Source organism: Octopus sinensis, linkage group LG9, assembly GCF_006345805.1.
Source record: "Octopus sinensis linkage group LG9, ASM634580v1, whole genome shotgun sequence".
Taxonomy (NCBI): Eukaryota; Metazoa; Mollusca; class Cephalopoda; order Octopoda; family Octopodidae; genus Octopus; species Octopus sinensis.
This window is the reverse complement of record NC_043005.1, coordinates 68,201,223-68,224,878: the sequence shown is the minus strand read 5'-3', so window position 1 is coordinate 68,224,878 and position 23,656 is coordinate 68,201,223. Positions and strand designations below refer to the sequence as shown.

The following is a 23,656-nucleotide window of genomic DNA, read 5'->3' as shown; positions in this document are numbered from 1 at the left end:
TTAATGAATGCCAGATACCAGGTTGAATCAAAAGTTTTTTTTCTTTTGGATTTTCACTGATGCTGTTTGGGAACCTGTATGTCCATGCTATATCAACAATTTGATACAACTTTTTGTCCAACCATTGTATATATGCATATATTTATATATTATTTATATTATACTATATATATATATAATATATATATATATATTCTTTTATTTGTTTCCTTCATTTGACTGTGGCCATGCTGGAGCACCACCTTAGTCAACCAAAAAGCCCCTGGACTTATTCTTTGTAAGCCTAGTAGTTATTGTATCAGTCTCTTTTTCTGAACCGCTAAGTTATGGGGCATAAAACCACCAACATTAGTTGTCAAGCAATGGTGGAGGGACAGACACACAAATACATATGTATATATATAGGATGTATTTGGTAAATAGACACATTCTTTTTTGCTTGATTTTATGCATGCACATTGTTTCTTTTTGATTTTGTTGACCACACAGTATAGTAGGGTCAGTTGAGCACAGTGAGTAAAACAGCACCATGACACAATTCACTGCCAGAAATTAGAAACAACATACTGTACTGCTTAGCATTTGCACCAGAAGCTCCAACATGAACATTTCAGAGTGTCTGGCTGTCATCTGAGACTTGCTGTGTCCTCAAAACATGTATTGAGAGAGATAAGAATCAAGCATCATGGTGTTTGGAGTGATCACTAGTGAAGACAATGTTATGCTTCCATTCATCTTCCCACATGACCTCAGACTCAACATGGAGGCCTACATCAAGTGCCTGAAGGATGTAGTGCTGCAGTGAGTCAAGAGGGTGGCTGCTAGAACACTCGAAGTCTGGCAACAGGACTCTGCCCCATGCCACACAAGCAGGAAAACCCAGTCATTGCTGTCAGACAATTTCTGTGACCACATCACCCCTAACATCTGGGGCCACCTAACTTCCCACACTGCAACCCCTTTGATTATTATGTGTGAGACACAATTAAGCAAGAGACCAACAAAACAAAAACTCCTTGTACATCATAGATGAACTGAAGACAAGGATTAATGCAGCATTCGCTAACTTAAACAAGGAGACCATCCAGAAGAGTTGCAGGAGATTTCGATTTTATCTGGAGGTTGTTGTTGAAGCCAATGGCATTACTGAATAAATTTACTCTTTAGTATTTCAAGATATTTTTTTGTAATTTTCATAATATATCTGTCAAAATGAGATGACAGTGTTATTTTAATTTTTGCATAATTTAGACGACAATATATTCACTGCACCCTGTATATATATATATATATTATATATATATATATATATATTCTTTTATTTGTTTCCTTCATTTGACTGTGGCCATGCTGGAGCACCACCTTTAGTCAACCAAAAAGCCCCTGGACTTATTCTTTGTAAGCCTAGTAGTTATTGTATCAGTCTCTTTTTCTGAACCGCTAAGTTATGGGGCATAAAACCACCAACATTAGTTGTCAAGCAATGGTGGAGGGACAGACACACAAATACATATGTATATATATAGGATGTATTTGGTAAATAGACACCATTCTTTTTTGCTTGATTTTATGCATGCACATTGTTTCTTTTTGATTTTGTTGACCACACAGTATAGTAGGGTCAGTTGAGCACAGTGAGTAAAACAGCACCATGACACAATTCACTGCCAGAAATTAGAAACAACATACTGTACTGCTTAGCATTTGCACCAGAAGCTCCAACATGAACATTTCAGAGTGTCTGGCTGTCAATCTGAGACTTGCTGTGTCCTCAAAACATGTATTGAGAGAGATAAGAATCAAGCATCATGGTGTTTGGAGTGATCACTAGTGAAGGCAACGTCATGCTTCCATTCATCTTCCCACATGACCTCAGACTCAACATGGAGGCCTACATCAAGTGCCTGAAGGATGTAGTGCTGCAGTGGGTCAAGAGGGTGGCTGCTGGAACACTCGAAGTCTGGCAACAGGACTCTGCCCCATGCCACACAAGCAGGAAAACCCAGTCATTGCTGTCAGACAATTTCTGTGACCACATCACCCCTAACATCTGGGGCCACCTAACTTCCCACACTGCAACCCCTTTGATTATTATGTGTGAGACACAATTAAGCAAGAGACCAACAAAACAAAAACTCCTTGTACATCATAGATGAACTGAAGACAAGGATTAATGCAGCATTCGCTAACTTAAACAAGGAGACCATCCAGAAGAGTTGCAGGAGATTTCGATGTTATCTGGAGGTTGTTGTTGAAGCCAATGGCATTACTGAATAAATTTACTCTTTAGTATTTCAAGATATTTTTTTGTAATTTTCATAAATATATCTGTCAAAATGAGATGACAGTGTTATTTTAATTTTTGCATAATTTAGACGACAATATATTCACTGCACCCTGTATATATATATATATATATATATAACTATAAATTAGGGTATCTGAGAGATACCACCATGCTGAAATAGCAGTCAAAACCCTGACCCTAAAACCACCTTAAATGTTCCATTCCTCAGGATTTTGACTGCTATTTCAGCATAGTGGTATCTCTCAGATACCCTAATTTATAGTTTTAAATAATTATTACCTTTGTATGGTATTTATTCCCATGCTGGCCACTTGATAAGATCGATATTATCCTTATTTATAAATTTATATATATATATACGATGGGCTTCTTTCAGCTTCCAGTTAGCAAATCCACTCACAAGGCTTTGGTTGGCCCAAGGCTATAGTAGAAGACATTTGCCCAAGGTGCCATGAAGTGGGACTGAACCCAAAACCATGTAGTTGGGAAGCAACCTTTTTACCATACAGCCACTCTTGCATCTGTGTGTGTGTGTGTGTGTGTGTGTGTGAGTGTGATTATGTACATATATATATATATATATATATACATATTTCTGTTCATGTACATCTTTATACTCTTTTACTCGTTTCATTCATTTGACTGAAGCCATTCTGGAGCACCACCTTTAGTCGAGCAAATCGGCCCCAGAACTTATTCTTTGTAAGCCTAGTACTTATTCTATTAGTCTCTTTTGCCAAAGTGGTAAGTTACAGGGATGTAAATACACCAGCATCGGTTGTCAAGTGATGTTGGGGGCACAAACACAGACACACAAACATACACACACACACATACATATATATATATATATATATATACATATATACGATGGGCTTCTTTCAGTTTCCGTCTACAAAATCCACTCACAAGGCTTTGGTCGGCCCAAGGCTATAGTCACTCCTACGCCTATATTTCTATTGGTTTGATAAATGGAGATTAATAAAACAGAAATAAGTGATAGTATTGATATGATCAACTAGAGTACTAGAAAAATGGTTGCAACGTCATTGCTTTCAGTCAAATGATCAAAATTAGTAAAGACTACATTGACTAACATATTTTTATAATACACAGTACTGTGCTTTAGATACAGCAAAAAATATGCAATAATAGATACTATGCAGAGTACAAGCTGATAAAAAGCATGGCTGAAATGTAGCCATTGGTTAAAAGCAGGTAATAATATATCAAAGATTTAATGAACACACTTACGTTGCTATGGTGAGTACTGTATGGTAGCTAATACGTATGATTATATAACACATATAAGCTAGCCATATTTTGGTAGCAAGAGCCATCACAATCATCAGACTTGATATTATGACATTAACACTGAAAAGAAGCACATTTTCATAACTGTTCCATTCAATTTTCAAAAATCCAACACCAAAGGAAGATGCAGCACCTGATTACAAAACATAAGAAAGAAAAATGATAATATAAGAATGAATGAGGTATGAGAAGAAAAAGTAGTTTATATAAGAAATATATAAATATATAGATGGGCTGGACACGTCGCCCGGCTCACTGATAATCGGTGGACCTGCACAGTTGTCGAGTGGTAGCCGCGCGAGCGGAAACGGCCATCAGGAAGGCCTCCATGACGGTGGAGTTACGATTTCAGGAGGACGATTGGGATCACGTGGATGAGAAAGGTACGATCTGGAGAGGAGTGGACAGCGTGTTGTGACAAGCGGTGTCAAATGGACGCCCGACGGACTGGTCGGTCAAGGTGATCAAGGTGATATATATATATATATATATATATATATATATATATATACATATATAGGCACAGGCATGGCTGTGTGGTTAAAGACTTGCTTTACAATTACATGGTTTCAGGATCAGTCCCATTGCACAGCCCCTGGGAAAGTGTCTTCTGACACCATGGACCAAAGCTTTGTGAGTGAATTTGAGAGACAGACTTTGCCTTTTATCCTTTGAGTTGACCACTGGAGTCAATGTAATCTAATAGCACCCTCCCCAAAAATTTCAGGCCTTGTGCCTATTGTAGAGTGGATTATCTTAATAATTATCAAGGCAGCAAGCTGGCAGAGTTATTAGTATGCTGGACAAAAAGCTTAGTGGCCTATCTTCCAGCTTTGTTTTGTGCTAAAATTCTACTGAGGCCAACTATGCCTTTCAACCTCTCAGGGCTGATAAAATAAGTACCAGTTGAATACTATTAATACTATTAATTCCCTGCCCCAAATTCCAGGTCTTGTATCTATAGTAGGAATCATTATTATCATTATCATTAACCCTTTTGATACCAACCTGGCTGAAACCAGCTCTGGCTCTGTAGTACAAATGTCTTGTTTACATAAGTTTTGAATTAAAATCTTCCACCAAACCTCAGTCACAATTCATGTTCCTAACACTAGATGAATGATAACTAAGTTATTTTACTAAATTCTCAATTATAGTTAAAGTAATTGAAAGAAACACAGAGCATCTCAAAATAAATACAGTAACAAAAGGGTTAATACTACTAGTGCTTCTGCTACTTCAGTTTCTTCTACGACTACTACTACTACTACTACTATCACCACTGCTACTGCTACTACTATTACCATTTATGTTTCTCTTATGATTATTAACAAATTGATAGAATGACAGAAAATGTAGGGTTGACTTTAACGTTCTACCCAGCATGGTTAAAAGAAATAAATGCTAGGTGGGTACTGGGGTCTATTTCTATATTGTAGGAGAGACATCTTTATGTTTGTAGTCTTATATGTTTGTAGTCTAATTTGATAACTATTGAGTCTAATTGTAGTCTAATTTGATAACTATTGAGATAACGAGAAAAACAAGTTGGCAGAGCCAGCCAAACTAAATACCTTGTCATCTAAGCATATTGGTATTAAACCTAATTTGGGTTAATTTTGTTTTTCATCCACTCTGACATTGATAAGAAGGTCTACCAATAATAAAAAAAATGGGGTCAAGTCAATCAATCATAGCTCTTCTTTACAAATATTGACCTTTTGCCAACTGGAAATAATCATTATAGTTCTTTATTTGTCAAACTGCCTTGCAGTATTTAGCTGTGGTCCTTTATATTATGAGTTTAAATTCCACTGATGACATCCTTACCTTCCATCCTGCTTCCACAGTTAATGAAATATAAAAGACAGTTAAAAACTAGTGGTGTCATAATTAACTGTTCTCCACCCAAGCATTTCTGATCATATGCCTATGTAAAATTTTGTGATGACGCTTTGATGTAAGGTTAGCACATTTACATGGTTTACAGCAGACACAATTGAATCCCATGAGTAATGTTACTATTTTTTCTTTTGTACTAAACATAAACATACACACACACACATATACATATGTACATACACGCATATCTAACCATGATGACATACTTTTTCATTCTTAATATTGGGTTGTCCGAAAAGTTCGTGCTGATTTGTAGTAGCTTACATTTCAACTTATTTTAGAACATGGTTGAGTCCATAAAATAGGATTTGACTACACTTCTATTTAGAGTACAGTTTAAGCTATCTTTTCGTGGAAGAAGGTTTATGTTCCTGTAACCTGTGTTAATTCTGTAACCCTTTAAAATGGAAGATAAGAAAGTTCATTTTTGGCACTTGATGCTTTGGGAACCACACAAAAATTGCTGCAGCTCGGCTGGGATGTGTTACCACACACTCCATATTCACCAGATATTGATCTTTCGGATTTCCACTTATTTGAGTCTCTGTAGAATAGTCTTAATGGAAAAAATTTCATTTTTTTGCATGGTGTAAAAAGATACCTTGATGAATTCTTTGCCATGAAACCACCTCAATTCTGGGAAGAGGGTATTTTCAAGTAAATAGAAAGAAGGAGATGCTTTGTGCAACAAAATTGTTCATATTCGGTTGATTAAAAATGTAACGGCAAGTATTTGTTGACCTTTTCCTTTCCTTTAAAGATCGGCATGAACTTTCCGGACAATGCATTACCAACACATTTAATTGTGAATACATTAATCATTAATCATTGTTGCCTACAAAGAACACCTTCTTCCTTTCAGACAATGTGTGGTGACAATACAGTTGATTTAATATCCTTTCTACTAATTTTGAGTGGGAGGGCTTGTCGATTCCATCATCCCCAGTGGTTAAAGGATGAAAAGCAAAGTCAACGTCGGCAAAATTTGAACTCAGAATCGTTACCAGCATCGCCTTACTAGCACCTGTGCCGGTGGCATGTGTAAAAGATTCGAGTGAGGTCATTGCCAGTACCACCTGACTGGCCCCGTGCCAGTGGCATGTAAAAGCACCCACTACATTCTTGGATGGTTGGCGTTAGGAAGGGCATCCAGCTGTAGAAACTCTGCCAGATCAGATTGGAGCTTGGTGCAGCCATCTGGCTCGCCAGCCCTCAGTCAAATCATCCAACCCATGCTAGCATGGAAAGCAGACATTAAACGATGATGATGAATGTAAAGACAGCTGAAATGAAATGCTACTATGAAAGCTTGTCCCCTTAAATGATTTACTGATGACATAGGTATTCTCACTTTGAGACATAGGTATTTTGACCTGGTGGTGTCTCTTCAATCATTGCCTTATGACAATGAATCAAGAGTGCTAGTGTGTTAATGATACACATTGTCTGAAAGAAGAAGGTGTTTTTCAAAGATGATATACAACAGCAAGTAATACAAGGTGTGTTTAAAAAGTATCCGACATTCATTTCTCCTGTCAAAATTAATGATGTGGTGGTGGTGGTGGTGATAATGATGACAACGACATTGACAACAACAACAATGATGACTATATAACAATGACAACAACACAGCAACAAAAATTAAAACAAAGTCCCCTACCCCCAGTATATATACTCACATGTTGCTAGAGCAGCTGCATCAATAGCAGCATTGTAACTCATATCACTCATAGGATTTGGTACAATGTCTTCATATAAACTCTGGATATAATTTCCAATATGCGTCTTGCCACATACGACAACCACCCACCAAAATGACCACATAAGATTTCTTTGGTTTTTGTAAGCTTTCTGAAAATCATTCCACATCTGTCTCAAACCTGCCTTAAATCTGTCTTTAATTGTATTTGTATCAGCTAATTTCTTTGGTTGTGTGTCGTTGATTACAATCTCTACTGCCTCACTCTTCGATACATCTTCTGGTGCAGAACCAAGTGAATGCTGATCAAACTCCTTCTCAGTTCCTGGTTTAAATAGCACTGAGTCTGGTTCTTTTTCAGGTATTTTTGGTTTCTCAGATTTAGTTCCTTCTGAAGTAATATCTTCATCTATTTTAGAATTGCCACAGTTTAGCTTTTGGATTTCTTCTTCATTTACATTTCCCTTAGAATTCTTTAAATAGTTATTTTGATTTGGGGATTTGGGGTTTGGAGTAAAATAAAAAGAAGTCGAGACCCTTGGAAGTGCAAGGGATATGACAAGTGCTATACAAACACTTGCCGTCGAAATAATATTTAAAACAAAATAATTCGTTTTAACTAAAGATACCAAAAGTTGAGCAAGACAAGCAGCACAAAATCTACTGACCAGAGAACTGCTGTGGATGTAACTAGATATCTGTCGAAAATATTTTGGGTCCACACTCGAAAATATATAAGAGGTGTGTGCAACTTGACTTGCAGTAGCAAAACCAAAAGTTCCTTGCATTAGTTGCATTTGTGGTACACCTTCACCAAAAAGAAGCAGAAACCAGGTTGCAACATAACACAGTGCCGCAATGACTATGATAATCTTATACCTCAGAAAGTCAGTCACTAACAGTATTATAAGTAAACATACCAAGTTGGTGTAAACCCAGACTGGATAAACTTCGTTGTTTACTTGTTCTGCCGTTAGATTCTTCCACTCTGGAGCCATTAAGTAGGCCGTAATGTAAGACTCTGATGGCCTGAAATCTTTAAAGAAAATAAAGAAGCAAATTGAAATCGTTGCTATTTTCCACTTCATTTTCAGACTAAATGTTTCAGATTCTCTGCTACAACCGTTTTTTTCTAAAGCAGGGATTTTCCAGCAACACTTTCACAATAACTCTACAACAGTTCATTAATTAATATTCAACAATTTTGTTGATAGATTTCAACTAATTAAACTTCTCACTTTACATGTTAATTCGTTGACCTTTCTCTCTATAAAACAGCTTAAACTGTAAACATTGAGCAGAGCTGGTTCAAAAGTATTATGATAAACAATGAGTACACAGTATATTCAGCTATTCATAGTGACCTTGGGGCTACATATAGGTTCCAATGGTAGGTTAAAATTCTTTTTCAGTTTATAATTAACAATTCAAATACCAAATCATAACTCATACACCGTCACCCAGTTCTCATGTCATACAATCAGAAGCTGCGCAATTGCTAAATCAACCAATTTAATGTTGTTCACTAGCTATGTCACGTTTCTGAATATTACCTAGTTGTCATCAAACCCTACACTGTAGGTCAACTTGCTAGAAATAGCTGCCAAATGTTCCTCAAATCACAAACTACCATCTTAACAAAGGACACATAGGATAATGTACTTCAGAGTACACTAGGCAAGGAAAATGCAGGGATGGTTATGGCTGGATTGTCACTGATCATCAGTCTGCATGATCATGGATGATTTGGGACTAAACAACTGGAATTTGTCAAATCATTCATTTGAGTAGTACCTATCTGTTTAGTCACCTCATTGGCTGGAACCCAAATATCATGCTGCCCAGTTTGGTATCAACAAATTTGCCTATGGCCTAATTATCACTGATTCATCCCATTATCCATCTGATTATTGCCAAATTATTTTGCTACCCAATTGAGTAATTCTGTCAGGTATTAACAATATTCAGTTTGAACTATTTGGTCTTTATACCAGTTACTACTTTTGTGTAATTAAATGTCCCATATACCCTCAAAAATCTTTTCTACCAGAATCTAAGTATCAAATAAGTTTTCAAAAATCCTTGCTATTTTTTGTGTTTTGGTTGATGTCAGTGGCAATGGTTAAATATTTGTTGTGTTGGTTTGTGTAACAGTGACGGTCCTATGATATCATTTTTATGTACTTTTAATTCAGTGTGGTCATAGATTTAATGTTGGCTTTCACAGAATTCTCATCTGTGAGAAAGAACAATTTTACCAAAGTGAGTAACATTATGGATATTGTATAAATGGAACCAGCCTTGATGTCAGCATATGGGAATCCATTCTTAGAAAGCAATGCTTCTACCGTTTATGGGCATCTAGAAATAAAAATTGGAAACCAATATGTAAACTTCATTTAAATATATGTTAAATGTTGTGTGCACATACAGAAATATATATGCGCACGTACACACACACACACATATATGCACATATATATATATATATTACATGCATGCATGCATGTGTGCATGTATGCGTGAGATATGGTTTGAGTGTGTATACACATGGGCAAACATAATAATACTAATAATTTATTTCTGCCAATATTCAAAATTACATACATACATACATATATACATACATTCATACATACATACATACGTATACAGTTATACATGCACACTCAAACATAACATCACCATCATTATCGTCATTTTATATCTATCTTCTATGCTAGCATAGGCTGGATGGTTCAACAGGATCCAACAAGCTGAAGACCTTTTTTTTTTATACTCGAAGCAAAAGGCCCGAAATTTGGTGGAGTGGGGGGGGGCAATCGATTAGATCGACTTCAGTACATAACTGGTACTTAATTTATGTCATCATCATCATCATCGTTTAATATCCACTTTCCATGCTAGCATAGGTTGGACAATATGACTGAGGACTGGCAAAGCAGATGGCTGCACCAGACTCCAATCTTGATCTGGCAGAGTTTCTACAGTTTAATCCTTTCCTAACGCCAACCACTCCAAGAGTGTAGTGGGTGCTTTTACGTACCACTGGCACGAGGGCCAGTCAGGCAGTACTGGCAATGGCCATGATTAAATGGTGCTTTTATGTGTCACCTGCACAGGAGCCAGTCCAGTGGCACTGGCAATGACCTTGCTAGAATGTTTTTTATGTGCCACTAATATAGGGGCAGGTATGACTGTTTGTTATGAGGCTTGGTTCCCAACCACATGGTTCTGGGTTCAGTCCCACAACATGACACCATGGGCGCGTGTCTTCTACTATAACCTCAGTCTGACCAAAGCTTTGTGAGTGAATATGGTAGAAAGAAAATGAAAGAAGCCTGTGATATATGCGTGTGTGTATGTGTGTCTCTTTGTGTGTGTGTTTGTCATCCAGTACCACTTGATGTATGGTGTTGGTGTGTTTATACCCCCGTAACTTAACAGTCCAGCAAAAGGAGATAATAGAATAATTACGAGGCTTAGCAAAAAGATAAGCACAGGGGTCGATTCATACGATTAAAAGTTCTTCAAGGTGGTGCCCCAGCATGGCCACAGTCTAATGACTGAAACAAGTAAAAGGTAAAATATAATAAAAGTACTCTGTAACTAATTATCATTAAGAAAGGAAAAGAGCCATTGAAAGCATGCCAAAATAGACATGAAGCCCAGGCAGCTCTTCAGCTAGCCAGCTCCAGTCAAACCATCCGACTCATGCCAGCATCGAAAATGGACGTTAAATGATGATGATGATATATAGATATATAAGCGCAGGAGTGGATGTGTGGTAAGTAGCTTGCTTACCAACCACAAAGTTCCGGGTTCAGTCCCACTGCATGGCACCTTGGGCAAGTGTCTTCTACTATAGCCACAGGCTGACCAAAGCCTTGTGAGTGGATTTGGTAGATGGAAACTGAAAGAAGCCCGTCGAATATGTGTATATATATATATGTGTGTGTGTGCATGTGTGTGTGTGTTTGTGTGTTTGTACTTGTTCCCGCAACATCACTTGACAACCGTGTTTACGTACCTGTAACTATGGGTTCGGTGAAAGGCACTGATAGAATAGGTACTAGGCTTAAAAAGAATAAGTGCTGGGGTAGATTTGCTCGACTAAAGGCCGTACTCCAGCATGGCCGCAGTCAAATGACTGAAACAAGTAAAAGAGTAAAAGAGTATATATATATATATATATATATATATATATGCATATTTATATAGAAACTTCCCCACCAGAATGCCACCATGAAGGGTAAAGGGTACCACCTCTTTCTACCTGCTCTGTTTTAGTTTATGCTAGTGCCTGGGGCGCAGCAACAAAAGTATGTAACAGTCCCAGTCTATAATGAAATATAGTTTACTTTTAGCTATAACTGTCAGTTAACTCTCGCGTTAACTACCAGTGATTGATGTATCGTTGGATGATGTTATTGAAGATAAAATGTATAAAATTTTAATTGATGTTTATTTCTTTTCTTTTAAATTGATAAAATTAAAATGTTTTTGAATTTTGAAATTTGGTATGAAAATTTGAAATTTAGAATGAAAAAAAATTTATCAATAAAATTCAGAACTGAATGGAAATGGAAATTCTATATTAAAAAAAACAAACTAGAATTTGTAACTGAGTCAAACAGAAACTTTTTGTTCAAATTTCTGTTCCAGACCATTTTTGCTCAAATCCTCTCCAAACTAAGTTGTAGCTTATGAAAGAATGCTAGAGATAGATAATTCTTAAGTTGTAATGCATCAAAATAATAGAATAGGGGTGTTCCTATAGAATAGAGTCTAAAATTATCAAGGAGCATCAAAAGCTTTTTTTCTTCTTTTTTTTTTCGATATGTATATTTTAAGTATCTTAGATTACGATTTTATAATAAATATATAAATAAATAAATAAATAAAAGATTCGTGGAGGGGGGGATATTTTGCTCTGCCCACTTTTTCTGTGAATTTTCATTTTCTTAAACTTTATTTTTACCAGACTTATGTTTAAACATCTCAGATTATTATTCTTTAAAGGTATGTGTAAGTTTGTCAAACACGATTCTGGGGGAAAAAAATCAAAAAATAATTAAAAACTGGAGAACTATGAAGCGCTAGCTCTCTCTCTCTCTCTCTCTCTCTCTCTCTCTCTCTCTCTCTCTCTCTCTCTCTCTCTGACTTACAATCTACGAAATTTAATACACATCCAAAGAAATGACAGTTTTCGACACATTTGGTAATTTCCCAGTATTTTCACCAGAAACTTTTTATATATATATATATATATATATATAAAAGAAAACAAAACTTATTTACAATTGTTTGAAATCATAATTTACTAACTAAAATCTTTAATAGTAACAGTTCCAACAAGTCATCGATTGGTTTGCCACCGTTGATGGTAAGAGAGGAATACTAAATATTTTGCTCGTATGTTGTACACAAAGGAATTTCGTAGTATAACTAGTGAGATTAATTTACACTGCCTAGCTGGCAAGAATAAGTAACATCTGGTTTAGGCTCAGACTTGGGTATTAAATTATAGGCTGCTTATGATGGCATGCCCTCGCATCATCTTCACGAACCGGGCACACACGACCAAACTGATATCAAACTAGTTTAGAGAGGATTCCCATCCTGCATCGATCTATACAGAGATATATGTAGCTGGTTAATTTCAGGAAACGAAAAAAAACAAAATATAATTATGAAGTAGTCATTCATAAAACCTCAATACGTTAGCATCGCTACATAGAAATTGTACAAAGCTACTATGATGTTTGTTTGCATGAAAGTGTTAGGATAAACTAAGTGTTCCGACAGCCAGATTCGATCGCCAGTCACACAAAAGTGTACGCAGTAGAATAAATGTTATACCTTGAGGAAGAAGAACATTTCAGCGCAGGTGCCTGTTGAAAACGTTAAGCTTCACTTCTTTCTCATTATATCCCACTATCTGAATTATTTGTTTTACTCCGTGCCGATGCAGAACATAGATCTTATGCTCGGATTCTATTGTTTTACAAGTGTTATCGCGCGACTTGTTATAGTTAACAGCTAAATTAGTTAAACCTCCCTCAAAAGTTACCCCCCCAGTGTCTTTAGAAAACGGAACGATGTATCAGACGATGTAGTCGTGACAACACAATGCCTAAAATAGACGAAATGTTTACAACTGGAATGCCTTTAATCAGGTCTGCTCCGAGTTAACTTGACCTTATAGCATGTGTTCGTGTTTCAAGGTAGGGAACCTTGCATCGACTGCTACATAAAGGTTACATCCGTCCTCCGTCCTCACAAATATATGGATGCGTATTTGATATAGAAAAATATACACACATCAACATCTTAACGCATTTTATTTTTAAATAAACAATGGCACTTTTTAAAGAGTACATGATACACACGTACGATTTTATAAGAATGTTACTTACTGTGAGATAAGGAAAGAATAACATTGGATTAACAGAATAGGTAGAGCGTCGGACAAAATTTCTTGTAGTGCTCAGTTATGGCCCTTTACGTTCTGGGGTCAAATCCTGCCGGGGTCAGCTCTGCTTTTCACTATTCCACGATTTATAAAATAATGCATGTCATGTACTGATATAGATACAATCAACTCAGATTTAAGATTATATAAAATTATATGTCACCATCAGAGGGACGATAGTTGAAGAATGAAACGACGAATATGTAACCCTATAAGAAGAAATACGATCGGTCCTTATTTTAATGTAAATTTAAAAAAAAACATTCTTGGTAATGTAAACTGAAAGTATAATAATGATTTAATTTGAATTAAAGTGAAGATGAATGTGACTTCGTAAATATATTTTGTTAGACGCAATGGTTTAGTACATAGAGTTACTTCCCCTTTCGAATGTTTTGTTTACATTTCACAGAAGCAGAAGAATCTGTGACGGTGTAAATATTTACTGAGACCTCTTCGACTTCAGCACTGAATAACATAAAAGATTGTTAAAGTTTTCACAGTGTTTTACGCTTATATAGGCTTATATTTACAACTTATATACGCAATACTTCGATATAAGTCGCACAAATGTCAAAATCTTCAGCTGATTGTTTGGCAATTTCCGTAAAGAATTTTTATTTATTTATTTACTGTTTTTATATTGTGTTGAAAACGACATTTGCCTTGGAAGTCTGTGATGGTGGGGCAAAATGAAACCGACGATAGCACGCTCGCACACACACACACTCTCTCTCTCTCTCTCTCTCTCTCTCTCTCTTTTCTTTCTTTCTCTCTCTTTCTCCCCCGTCTCTCTATCTCTCACACACACGCACACAAATATAATCGTAAAAACGTAAACAATTTTCAGTATATTGAAAAGCAAAAAAAAAAAAATGCTGCTGAGTGAGAAACGGACCCCAGCCGCTAACTGGTACAAAGGGTACATACACATACATGCATACACATGCACAAACACACACACACACACACACCACACACACCACACACACACACACACACACACACACACATATATATATATATATATATATATACACATACATACAAACATAAATACATTCACACAAATGCATATATCTATATACAAAAATACATATTGTATATACGCACTCACACAAATCGATATATACGCGCAACGATATATACGCGTAAATCTTCATATGTACATACAAAAAAAAGATGTATGTATATGTATTTATATATGTACGGGTATAGGAAAGACAATGATTGTATGTATGTATTTCAGTGCGACCGTGTCCAGCTTTATGTATGTATGTATGTATGTATGTATGGATGGATGGATGGATGGATGGGTGGATGGGTGGTGGTGGTGGTGGTGGTGTATGTGTTAGCAGGTGCGCGTGCTAGCGTGGGGTTTCACGTTTCACCTCCCTCGCGGACTTCAAAGGCATGTGTGGTTTCAGGGTGGCGAGCTGGCAGAAACGTTAGCACGCCGGGCGAAGTGCTTAGCCGTATTTCATCTGCCGTTACGTTCTGAGTTCAAATTCCTCCGAGGTCGACTTTGCCTTTCATCCTTTCGGGGTCGATTAAATGAGTACCAGTTACGCACTGGGGTCGATATAATCGACTTAATCCGTTTGTCTGTCCTTGTTTGTCCTCTCTGTGCTTAGCCCCTTGTGGGTAGTAAAGAAATAGATTTCAACAGGACGTGAAAACAAAAGTAAATAAATAAAAATTCTTTACGGAAATTGCCGAAGAATCAGCTGGTGGTGTAATAACATTATTAAGAAGGGCTCACTTCTTTTCTTGAGGAGGGGCACGTGATACTCAGGCCCCCACTGAGTCCACCCCTGATATCACAAGTAGAGACTGTTTGTCCCCATAGGAACAGCACGCACGAACCTTTTTGCGCGGTCTCCCGACCTGCTAAAGATAGCCACTTAGAACAAAAGTTTCAGCTTTGAAAGATAAGCATAAGATATTAAAGTTACTTACATGTAGAGTGTTAACATTGCCAATCTATTATATATTCATTAATCACTGTCAACTATTCTGAAAATTATATATATATATATGTGTGTGTGTGTGTGTGTGCAGATATAGACAGACAGACAGACAGATAGATAGATAGATAGATAGATAGATAGATAGATAGATAGATAGATAGATAGATAGATAGATAGATAGATAGATAGATAGATAGCTAGATAGATAGATAGATAGATAGATAGATAGATAGATAGATAGATAGATAGATAGATAGGTGCAGACGTGGCTATATATAGGCACGGGCGTGGCTAAATATAGCGCAGACGTAAATGTCTACACGCAAATGTGACTGTACATAGGCGCACATGTGGCTGCATATAGGCGCAGGTGTGACTATGTGGTAAGAATTTGCTTGCTAACTACATGTTTCTGGATTCTGGTGTATATATATATATATTAGCGATTTTTTTTCCTCTATCTTCCCTTCTCTGGATCTTTCCTTCTCCAATGTTTCCGACGAAGAGCTCCGCTCGAAACGTTAAACCCTCCTTCTTCCCTTCTTTCCTGAGCGTCCAATAATACTATATTTGTTCCACGTCATCGAGTTGTGTTTTTTTGTGTTTTCTTGTTTGGATTAACTATATATATATGTGTGTGTGTGTGTGTGGTGTGTGTGTGGTGTGTGTGTGTGTGTGTGTGTGTGTGTGTTTGTATGTATGTATTTATGTATGTATGTATGTATGAACATATATATATAAATATATATATATATATATATAATATTATATTATATTTATAACCTTCAGTGTGTGAGGCTGATTACATACTTAGTCCTAGCTGCTCGTATAGTTTACAGACACTGTAGTTTAAATATGTTACACGGTAATTTATGTCAAGCAGTTTACAGTAAAACTGCTACAGGTATTATTCCCCTCAAAACTGCAGACCCTGCGCCTAAATAACAAACCTCATCAACCGTCACCAGATGAAGCTGGTTTGATTTGATACCTAATGATAATGAGGGCTGTGCCAGATTCCTGTGCTATATAAAGAATGATAAATATAAGTACGTAATATATACCTTCCGGGTAAACTTTTACTCATGAAACGGGTGTAATAGTAAAATAATATTTATATAGCAATAAGCATATGCTTATAAATACTTACATATACACGTGAGCAAAACAGAAAACTGCTCAGTCGACTGCTCAAACGGGAAGTGACTTGCAGGTCACAACAAATAAATGCAAGTTAGCACATTTGTGCAGCGCAGAGGTTCTCAAACTTCCTGGTCCACCGCCTCTCTCATGGCCTCATAATATCTTCAGCGCCCCACCCCGATTGTTACGTATAAATAGATATTCTATATTTTACTAATTTATATATATGTAGCGAATCATGCATGCATGAAGTGGATTCCATCCACCATAGCCAAATTTAAATCAACACTGCAACAGAACTTTTCCCACGGTGGAACAATGGTTTCTCTCTGACAGCAGTTTTACATTTTCCAGATGCCTTTAGCTAGGCTGAAATAATGTCTTCACCACTTGACCCTTTCTAACCCTTTCTACTTCACCAAAAGCTAGAATAGAGATAACAAGACCACCAACTAAATGTATTGTTCTCAATGATATATCTATCCTTCTGGATCTTAATATAAGCAAGCACATCCCAAGCAAACATCAGTTCGTCACATCATGACGACTCAACGAGGTCTGGCTTACCAACCTTGGTCAGAGGGAGAAAGCAAGCTGTGAGACAACTCCCTGCAATTCTCTCTAGCTCTAATTCTGTTCCCTCACAACATCATTCTATCTGTCTCAGCAATTACTACTAAACAATGAAGAGAACCCAACTCAAGCATTCTACCGCATCTAACTTTCGCATGCTTTTGGATTTATCATAACCTGCCAGTCGAGGCAAGGTATTTGTAACGTAACGGTAAATAAACATTTCCTTAAAACGTCATTCATTTTTTATCTTACACATCCTACAACATGCAATTATAACAACAGCATTTGATCGTTACAACCACTGACTCCAACATATATTATTGTTTACAAATTCATTTTAAAACCGTTACATTTGGTGACCCTCGAACAAGAGCATTGCAGCCTTCCTAAGAACCAACCGTTACAAATCAAACTAAATCGTAACATATACTATGAATCATTTGATATTTAACATAATATATAATTTGTTTACAATGCTATAATGATATTATAATAAATTCACAGCATCCTCCAATTCACTGCTTTCCTTCCAATGCCTCCTTTTTCTCTACTGCCCCCACCCCCACCGCTCCATTAGACACCAGTGCCCACCTGGACCGTCTCAACGCCCACCGGAGTGCGTTGCGTCTACTTTGAGAACTTATGATGTAGCAGAACGGATTGACAAAATAGAAGAAAGCAAATTAATCTCTCACCTTTGATTTATATATTTCTTTATTGCCTACAAGGGGCTAAGCATAGAGGGAACTAACAAGGACAGACAAACGGATTAAGTCGATTACATCGACCCCAGTGCGTAACTGGTACTTTATTTATCGACCCCGAAAGGATGAAAGGCAAAGTCCACCTCGGCGGAATTTGAACTCAGAACGTAACGACAGACGAAATACTGCTAAGCATTTCGCCCGGCGTGCTAATGATTCTGCCAGCTCGCCGCCTTATTTATAGTCGTTGTCTGGACGTAGCAGAAAACACTTAGCTACAAAGACCATTGTTCTGATAGGTTATCTTTTAGGCGCAAATTGTCCCCAAAATAATTGCGCCAAATTACATGGTCAGCTAATTAGATGCGCTAAAATGTATCACGTGTTCTCTTGGCGGAAAAATTTTCATCTTTCTTGGGAGCCCACTATTCTCTATAAGAATGCAGTTCTCAACTGTTCTACATCTTTGGCACACGCCACTGGCCACACGCTACTCGTCTCTGACAAAGATGTATCTAACCCCAGCCAGTCTCCGCTTTCATCTCCACAAGACGCCTGCCTACATCGTTGCTGTATGAACACCATACGACCAACAAACCAACGGCCGCCTCTACACACCACCAACATTACCTCAACTTTGTCTACAAGATCAACAGTCCAGCCCAACCATGAAGTCTCTCACACATCTCTATTGTAACCTGTTATGTTATTTTTTTTATGTATGGCAATCATTGTATTTTATAACGAAGAATAAATCGTCGCTTACCAGTTTGTTTCATCGCAAATCCAAAGATGAAAGCACAAAGAGAAAACACAACAATGCGAGGACGTAGAACAAGTATAGTGTTATTGGACGCTCGGGAAAGGAAAGAAAGAAGGAGGATTTAACGTTTCGAGCAGAGCTTTTCGTCAGAAACATAGGAAAAGGAAAGATCCAAGAAAGGGAAGACGGAGGAAAAAAAATCGCCAACGATACACACGCTGTCATATATATATAAATTCACACATAATCCCCATTAACCATCTTCGTTATAATTGGTGACCCCAATGTGATATTTCCACATGGGTTCGTGTATTCATACGAAATGATTCTGTCAAACGACCACTCACACCGCCTTACTCAGGTTCCTATCGTGTTCTTAAGAGCACGCCTAAACAGTTTACCGTGGACATTAACGGTAAAAAAAAGAGACTATCTCTATTGACAGAGTGAAGAAAGCTTTTCCTGAAGCACTTATACTACTCGTAGACACACCTATCACGCCACAGACACTTCCACTCTCACAAACACTTCCACTACCACAAGCACCTCCCCCACTCACTACCAAACGGACTCTGCAAACACATTCTTCTTCACCCTACATGGCTAATCGGTTCGTTGGCCGAAGAAACTGTCCAAGACAATTTATATTTCATAGCTTTGTCTTGTCATAAACAGTTCCGGTGAATATACTCTTACGTGTGTTGTGCATACACCGCACGCATTTTTCTCTTCTCGGCAACATTATATATTTCATACACTTGCTTGATTTTTAGGGGGCTGTACCTCTGAAAAACCTAAACCTTGTGTATAATACGCACCCCTTCTCTAACTTGAGTCGTGCGTAATTAAGCCAGCAGCACCTAGTCGAACAGACACTTCCGCGTATGCGTAATACAATAATGGTGATGTTCTCAACTGTTATATGGGAATATAAATATGTTTGCAAATTGTTTTTGTTACATGTTATTCTGTGTTCTGAACACTTTTATTTTAATAAATGTTGCTTACTGCAAGTTATGGATGATTCTTTTACGACTTCATTGCTTTCAGGCTTAGCTTAAGGTAGTTTCATGCCCGACATCACAAAATGCGTCTGAATAAACATTGCCGGACAGCAAATAAGAGACTCGGACATTGCTTAGAAAATATTTTTCACTTTTAACCGCGTATATAGTACGCACTAGGGACTTTGACCTTTAAATTTTGGGAAAAAATGCGGATTATACTCGAGGATTTACGGTACTTTCTTTACAAATCTTCTCTGGCTGCTACTGACGCCGTATGGCTGAGGTTCGTTCTACGGTTAATGCCTTGATCTATAAGATAAATTCCAACCTGTTTTATTTTGACGTTCTTCTTTACCTTTTAAGATTCATTCTCTTAAAACCTACAGGAGATATCAAATAAAAGTTATAAGTGTTCGGTCTATATAAATATTGCGTATCACCCAATTGAACTCACCTCAAAACATTTATGTCGTCGATGGTATCTTCAAATCATGACATCAAAGGAAGCAAATGGTCTGTAGAATTATTACATATTTCCGTATATTATGGCTTGTATAACATACCATTATGAGAGATATGGAATAAAAAATATTGACCGTTTACGAAAACAATTGTAATGTCAATTTGACTTATACTTTCTGCATTTCAATTATAATTTTTATTATTCACTCAGCGGGGCTTATTTTAAGCCTACTTAGATCTTACTTTGGTGTTGTGCAATTCTTCCATTTATATCCATCGAAGTCGTATGGATCTCCTTTCTGAGTTTGGAATATTACGCTGATGTTCCAATGAGTCGATAGCCAGATTTATAATTATTCCCTTTATCTATCTATCTATCTATCTATTTCTCTTTCTCTCTCTCTTTATATATATATATATATATATATATATATACCTGTATACACATGCGCGCACACACACAGCATGCGTCAGTTTTGGGAGCACACCTCTTTCAGGCGCTATTTCTTCTAACTTCTTTTTTTTTTTACCTTTTATTCACACTCAGCTAACAAAAAGGCGCGCTTTAATCGTTGCCTTAAAAGCACAGCATAGTGTTACAAAGATAGCTCACTTCCTGAAAGTTACTCTATCTTTCGACAGCATAATTCGAAAGGAGCTGGAAACTGTTGATGAGGATCCAACATCAATAGCTAAGCCCCAAACACAAGTACAGGGTCATGATACCATCAGAGCACATAACTTTGTAAACAAGAAAAAGAAATAATCAACTAAAACCTCAGTAAAGTCAATCAGAGTTATTAAAAAGATCTCAAGGTTTCACAATACATTAATTCATTATCATACGAATTGTGCATGAGAACATCTAGCACAAATCGATTGTGATGCGGCGAGGTAGGTTTATGTCTGATGTAACGAGAGAGAATCGTTTGATCCGTGCAAGGTGCTTACTAAACAAATTATAACACCAAGAGGCTGGAATGATTTGATACTTCTCCGATGAAAAAAACCTTCGATCGGGTTCAAAAGGTGAATCAAAGCAACGGCAAATGATGGAGGTTCCAGCAGTCAAGCATACTAAGTTCCCAACAACTGTGATGGTTCTGGGAGTTGTCAGCAACGAGGGAGATTCATGCCCTCTCACTTTTTTTCACAGGGCTTGAGAGTCAATGCCCTTGTCTACACAGAGATGTTGAGGAAAGTTGTGAAGCGTTGGATAGACAGAGTACGCAACGGAAGACCATTCTTCATTCAACCAGATTCTACACTGTCTCATAAGGTTAGGACAACCCAAGCATGGAGGCGTGCCAATCTCCGTGATCATATCCTTCCAGAAACGGGACCTCCTGACTCACCAGACCTCAATTCAGTGGAGTATTAAATAGGGAACGTAGTCAAAAGAGAAGTCAATCAATACTTCCATAACACCATACAGTCTCTCAAGTCTGCCATAACCAGCACTATGTCAAAATTGATGAAGGTCTAAATTCATACAAATGGCATAAAAAATGTCTCACCCTGTATATACTTACATTACTTACATACATGCAGGCACACACACTTACATAACACACGCACTCGCTATATATATATATATATATATATATATATATATTATATATATATATATACATACAGAGAGAGAGCGAGAGAGGAAAGTGTGTGTGTGTTCCCACGGGGTGTTGTTGGGCTTTTGGCCAAAAGTGATATAAAATTGAAGAAAGCGTAAAAATAAAGCCCAGAGATAGCATCAATAATTCTTTATTAAACAAATAAATTTATGATGCAAAACTTCGCTGATCCTCAGGAGTCTTAGTACTGTTGATTTTTAGCAGATGTGTCCAGTCTAAAACTTCACCCAAGTTTCTTGTATCAACACTTCATAAGATATTTTCACACATTTTGGCTGGAACCCACGGGGTTTCGCTATTTTGGGTTGTTTTTTTTTTTAATTATATCTTTTCTCCTCTCCTCTCTTCTCATCTTGTTTTGCCATTTTCCTATCTTGCTATCAATGTGTACTTTCTGAGCGATCGATATTTCAGTGGAAACATTGTAACTTTTATTGTTCGCGATTTCTAATGTAACTTTTAAAATCCGCTTGAAAGAAAAATTTAGGTAGTTCACACAAAAGGAAAATCAACTTTTCTTGGAGAATGGATTCAATATGAAGAAATAGATTATCACTTCTTGTTTTGTTGATTTCGTTTGCTCAGTAATAAAATTACTACCCAGATACATTTAATTCCAAGCCAACACGAAAAGTGTTTCGTTGCTGATGCACATATAAAAGTTAAAGGAGTTCCGAAATTGTTTATCATTCTCACAGTTTAAGCCAATATTCATTTTATTTGTTCTCTCTACTTCTACATTCATTATTATATTTCTTAGTCTGCCTTTAGCTGGAGGTAAGAACTGAAAGTGCTACAGAGTGATTCTGCTTTGTACTGGTGGTTGGTGGACCAAAGAAATTGTCCTGGGGTTAACCTGATTTCTAATAGGTACGATTCGTTGTGGTAGGATCCCTCTGCCCTTCACAATGTGGGCTGCTCTAAAAACCAAGACGTCATGGAGACACGCACATAAATTCACATTTGCTTTTAAGACCTAATTTCATATCTCAATGTGGTCGTCTTTACTTTTATTACCTGTAGGTAAATATAGGTAACGGCAAGGATGTCTTACCAGCATTAGAGGTCCCCGGGTAGTACAATGCACTGGACCTTACAGTATTCATTAACAGGAAGCTACTGTATACATAAATCAGAATTGAGCCTCTAAAACCGTGAGGGACGTGAGGCCCCAGGACAATGGTCCAGTGTGGATATGCTTTAAAACGGCAACAGTTCGGTCAAAATTATCTCTCCCTTATAAATTCGTGTCTCTGTGAACTATTTAAAATCATTATTTGGAACACAGAAAAAGAAAAAAAGAAATAGAAGCTATTAAAAAAAAAGAATACCACAAAAGAAACGAACTGTGAACATAGCCGTTTTTGTCGGGTCTCACGTTTAACAAAGAAGCTTACATAAAGCACCTGCATTCATGCACCCGCTTTGTATTGCCCACAGGGGGCTAAACATAGAGGGGACATACAAGGACAGACAAAGGAAATAAGTCGATTATATCGACCCCAGTTTGTAACTAGTACTTATTTAATCGGCCACGAAAGGACGAAAGGCAAAGTCGACTTCGGCGGAATTTGAACTCAGAACGTAACGGCAGACGAAATGCCTATTTCTTTACTACCCACAAGGGGCTAAACACAGAGAGGACACACAAGGACAAACAAACGGATTAAGTCGATTACATCGACCCCAGTGTGTAACTGGT

At 37.2% G+C, this 23,656-nt stretch overlaps 1 protein-coding gene across 3 annotated transcripts in view; it reads right to left on the bottom strand.

Moving 5' to 3' along the window:
* The window catches only part of LOC115215682 (thiamine transporter 1-like), a 59,764-nt gene that overhangs the window by 25,248 nt on the left and 10,860 nt on the right, over nt 1-23,656 (bottom strand). The window contains exons 1-3 of one of the 3 annotated variants that reach the window (XM_029784954.2): nt 13,643-13,935; nt 7,204-9,584; nt 3,563-3,755 (exon numbers count right to left, since the gene is read on the bottom strand). In XM_029784954.2, the coding sequence (XP_029640814.1) occupies nt 3,563-3,755; nt 7,204-8,311 (1,301 nt within the window). In that variant the 5' untranslated portion in view covers nt 8,312-9,584; nt 13,643-13,935. Of the gene's footprint in view, nt 1-3,562; nt 3,756-7,203; nt 9,585-13,085; nt 13,447-13,642; nt 13,936-23,656 lie in introns of those variants that run through there. The other 2 variants (XM_036506028.1, XM_029784955.2) reach the window with 2 other exon arrangements.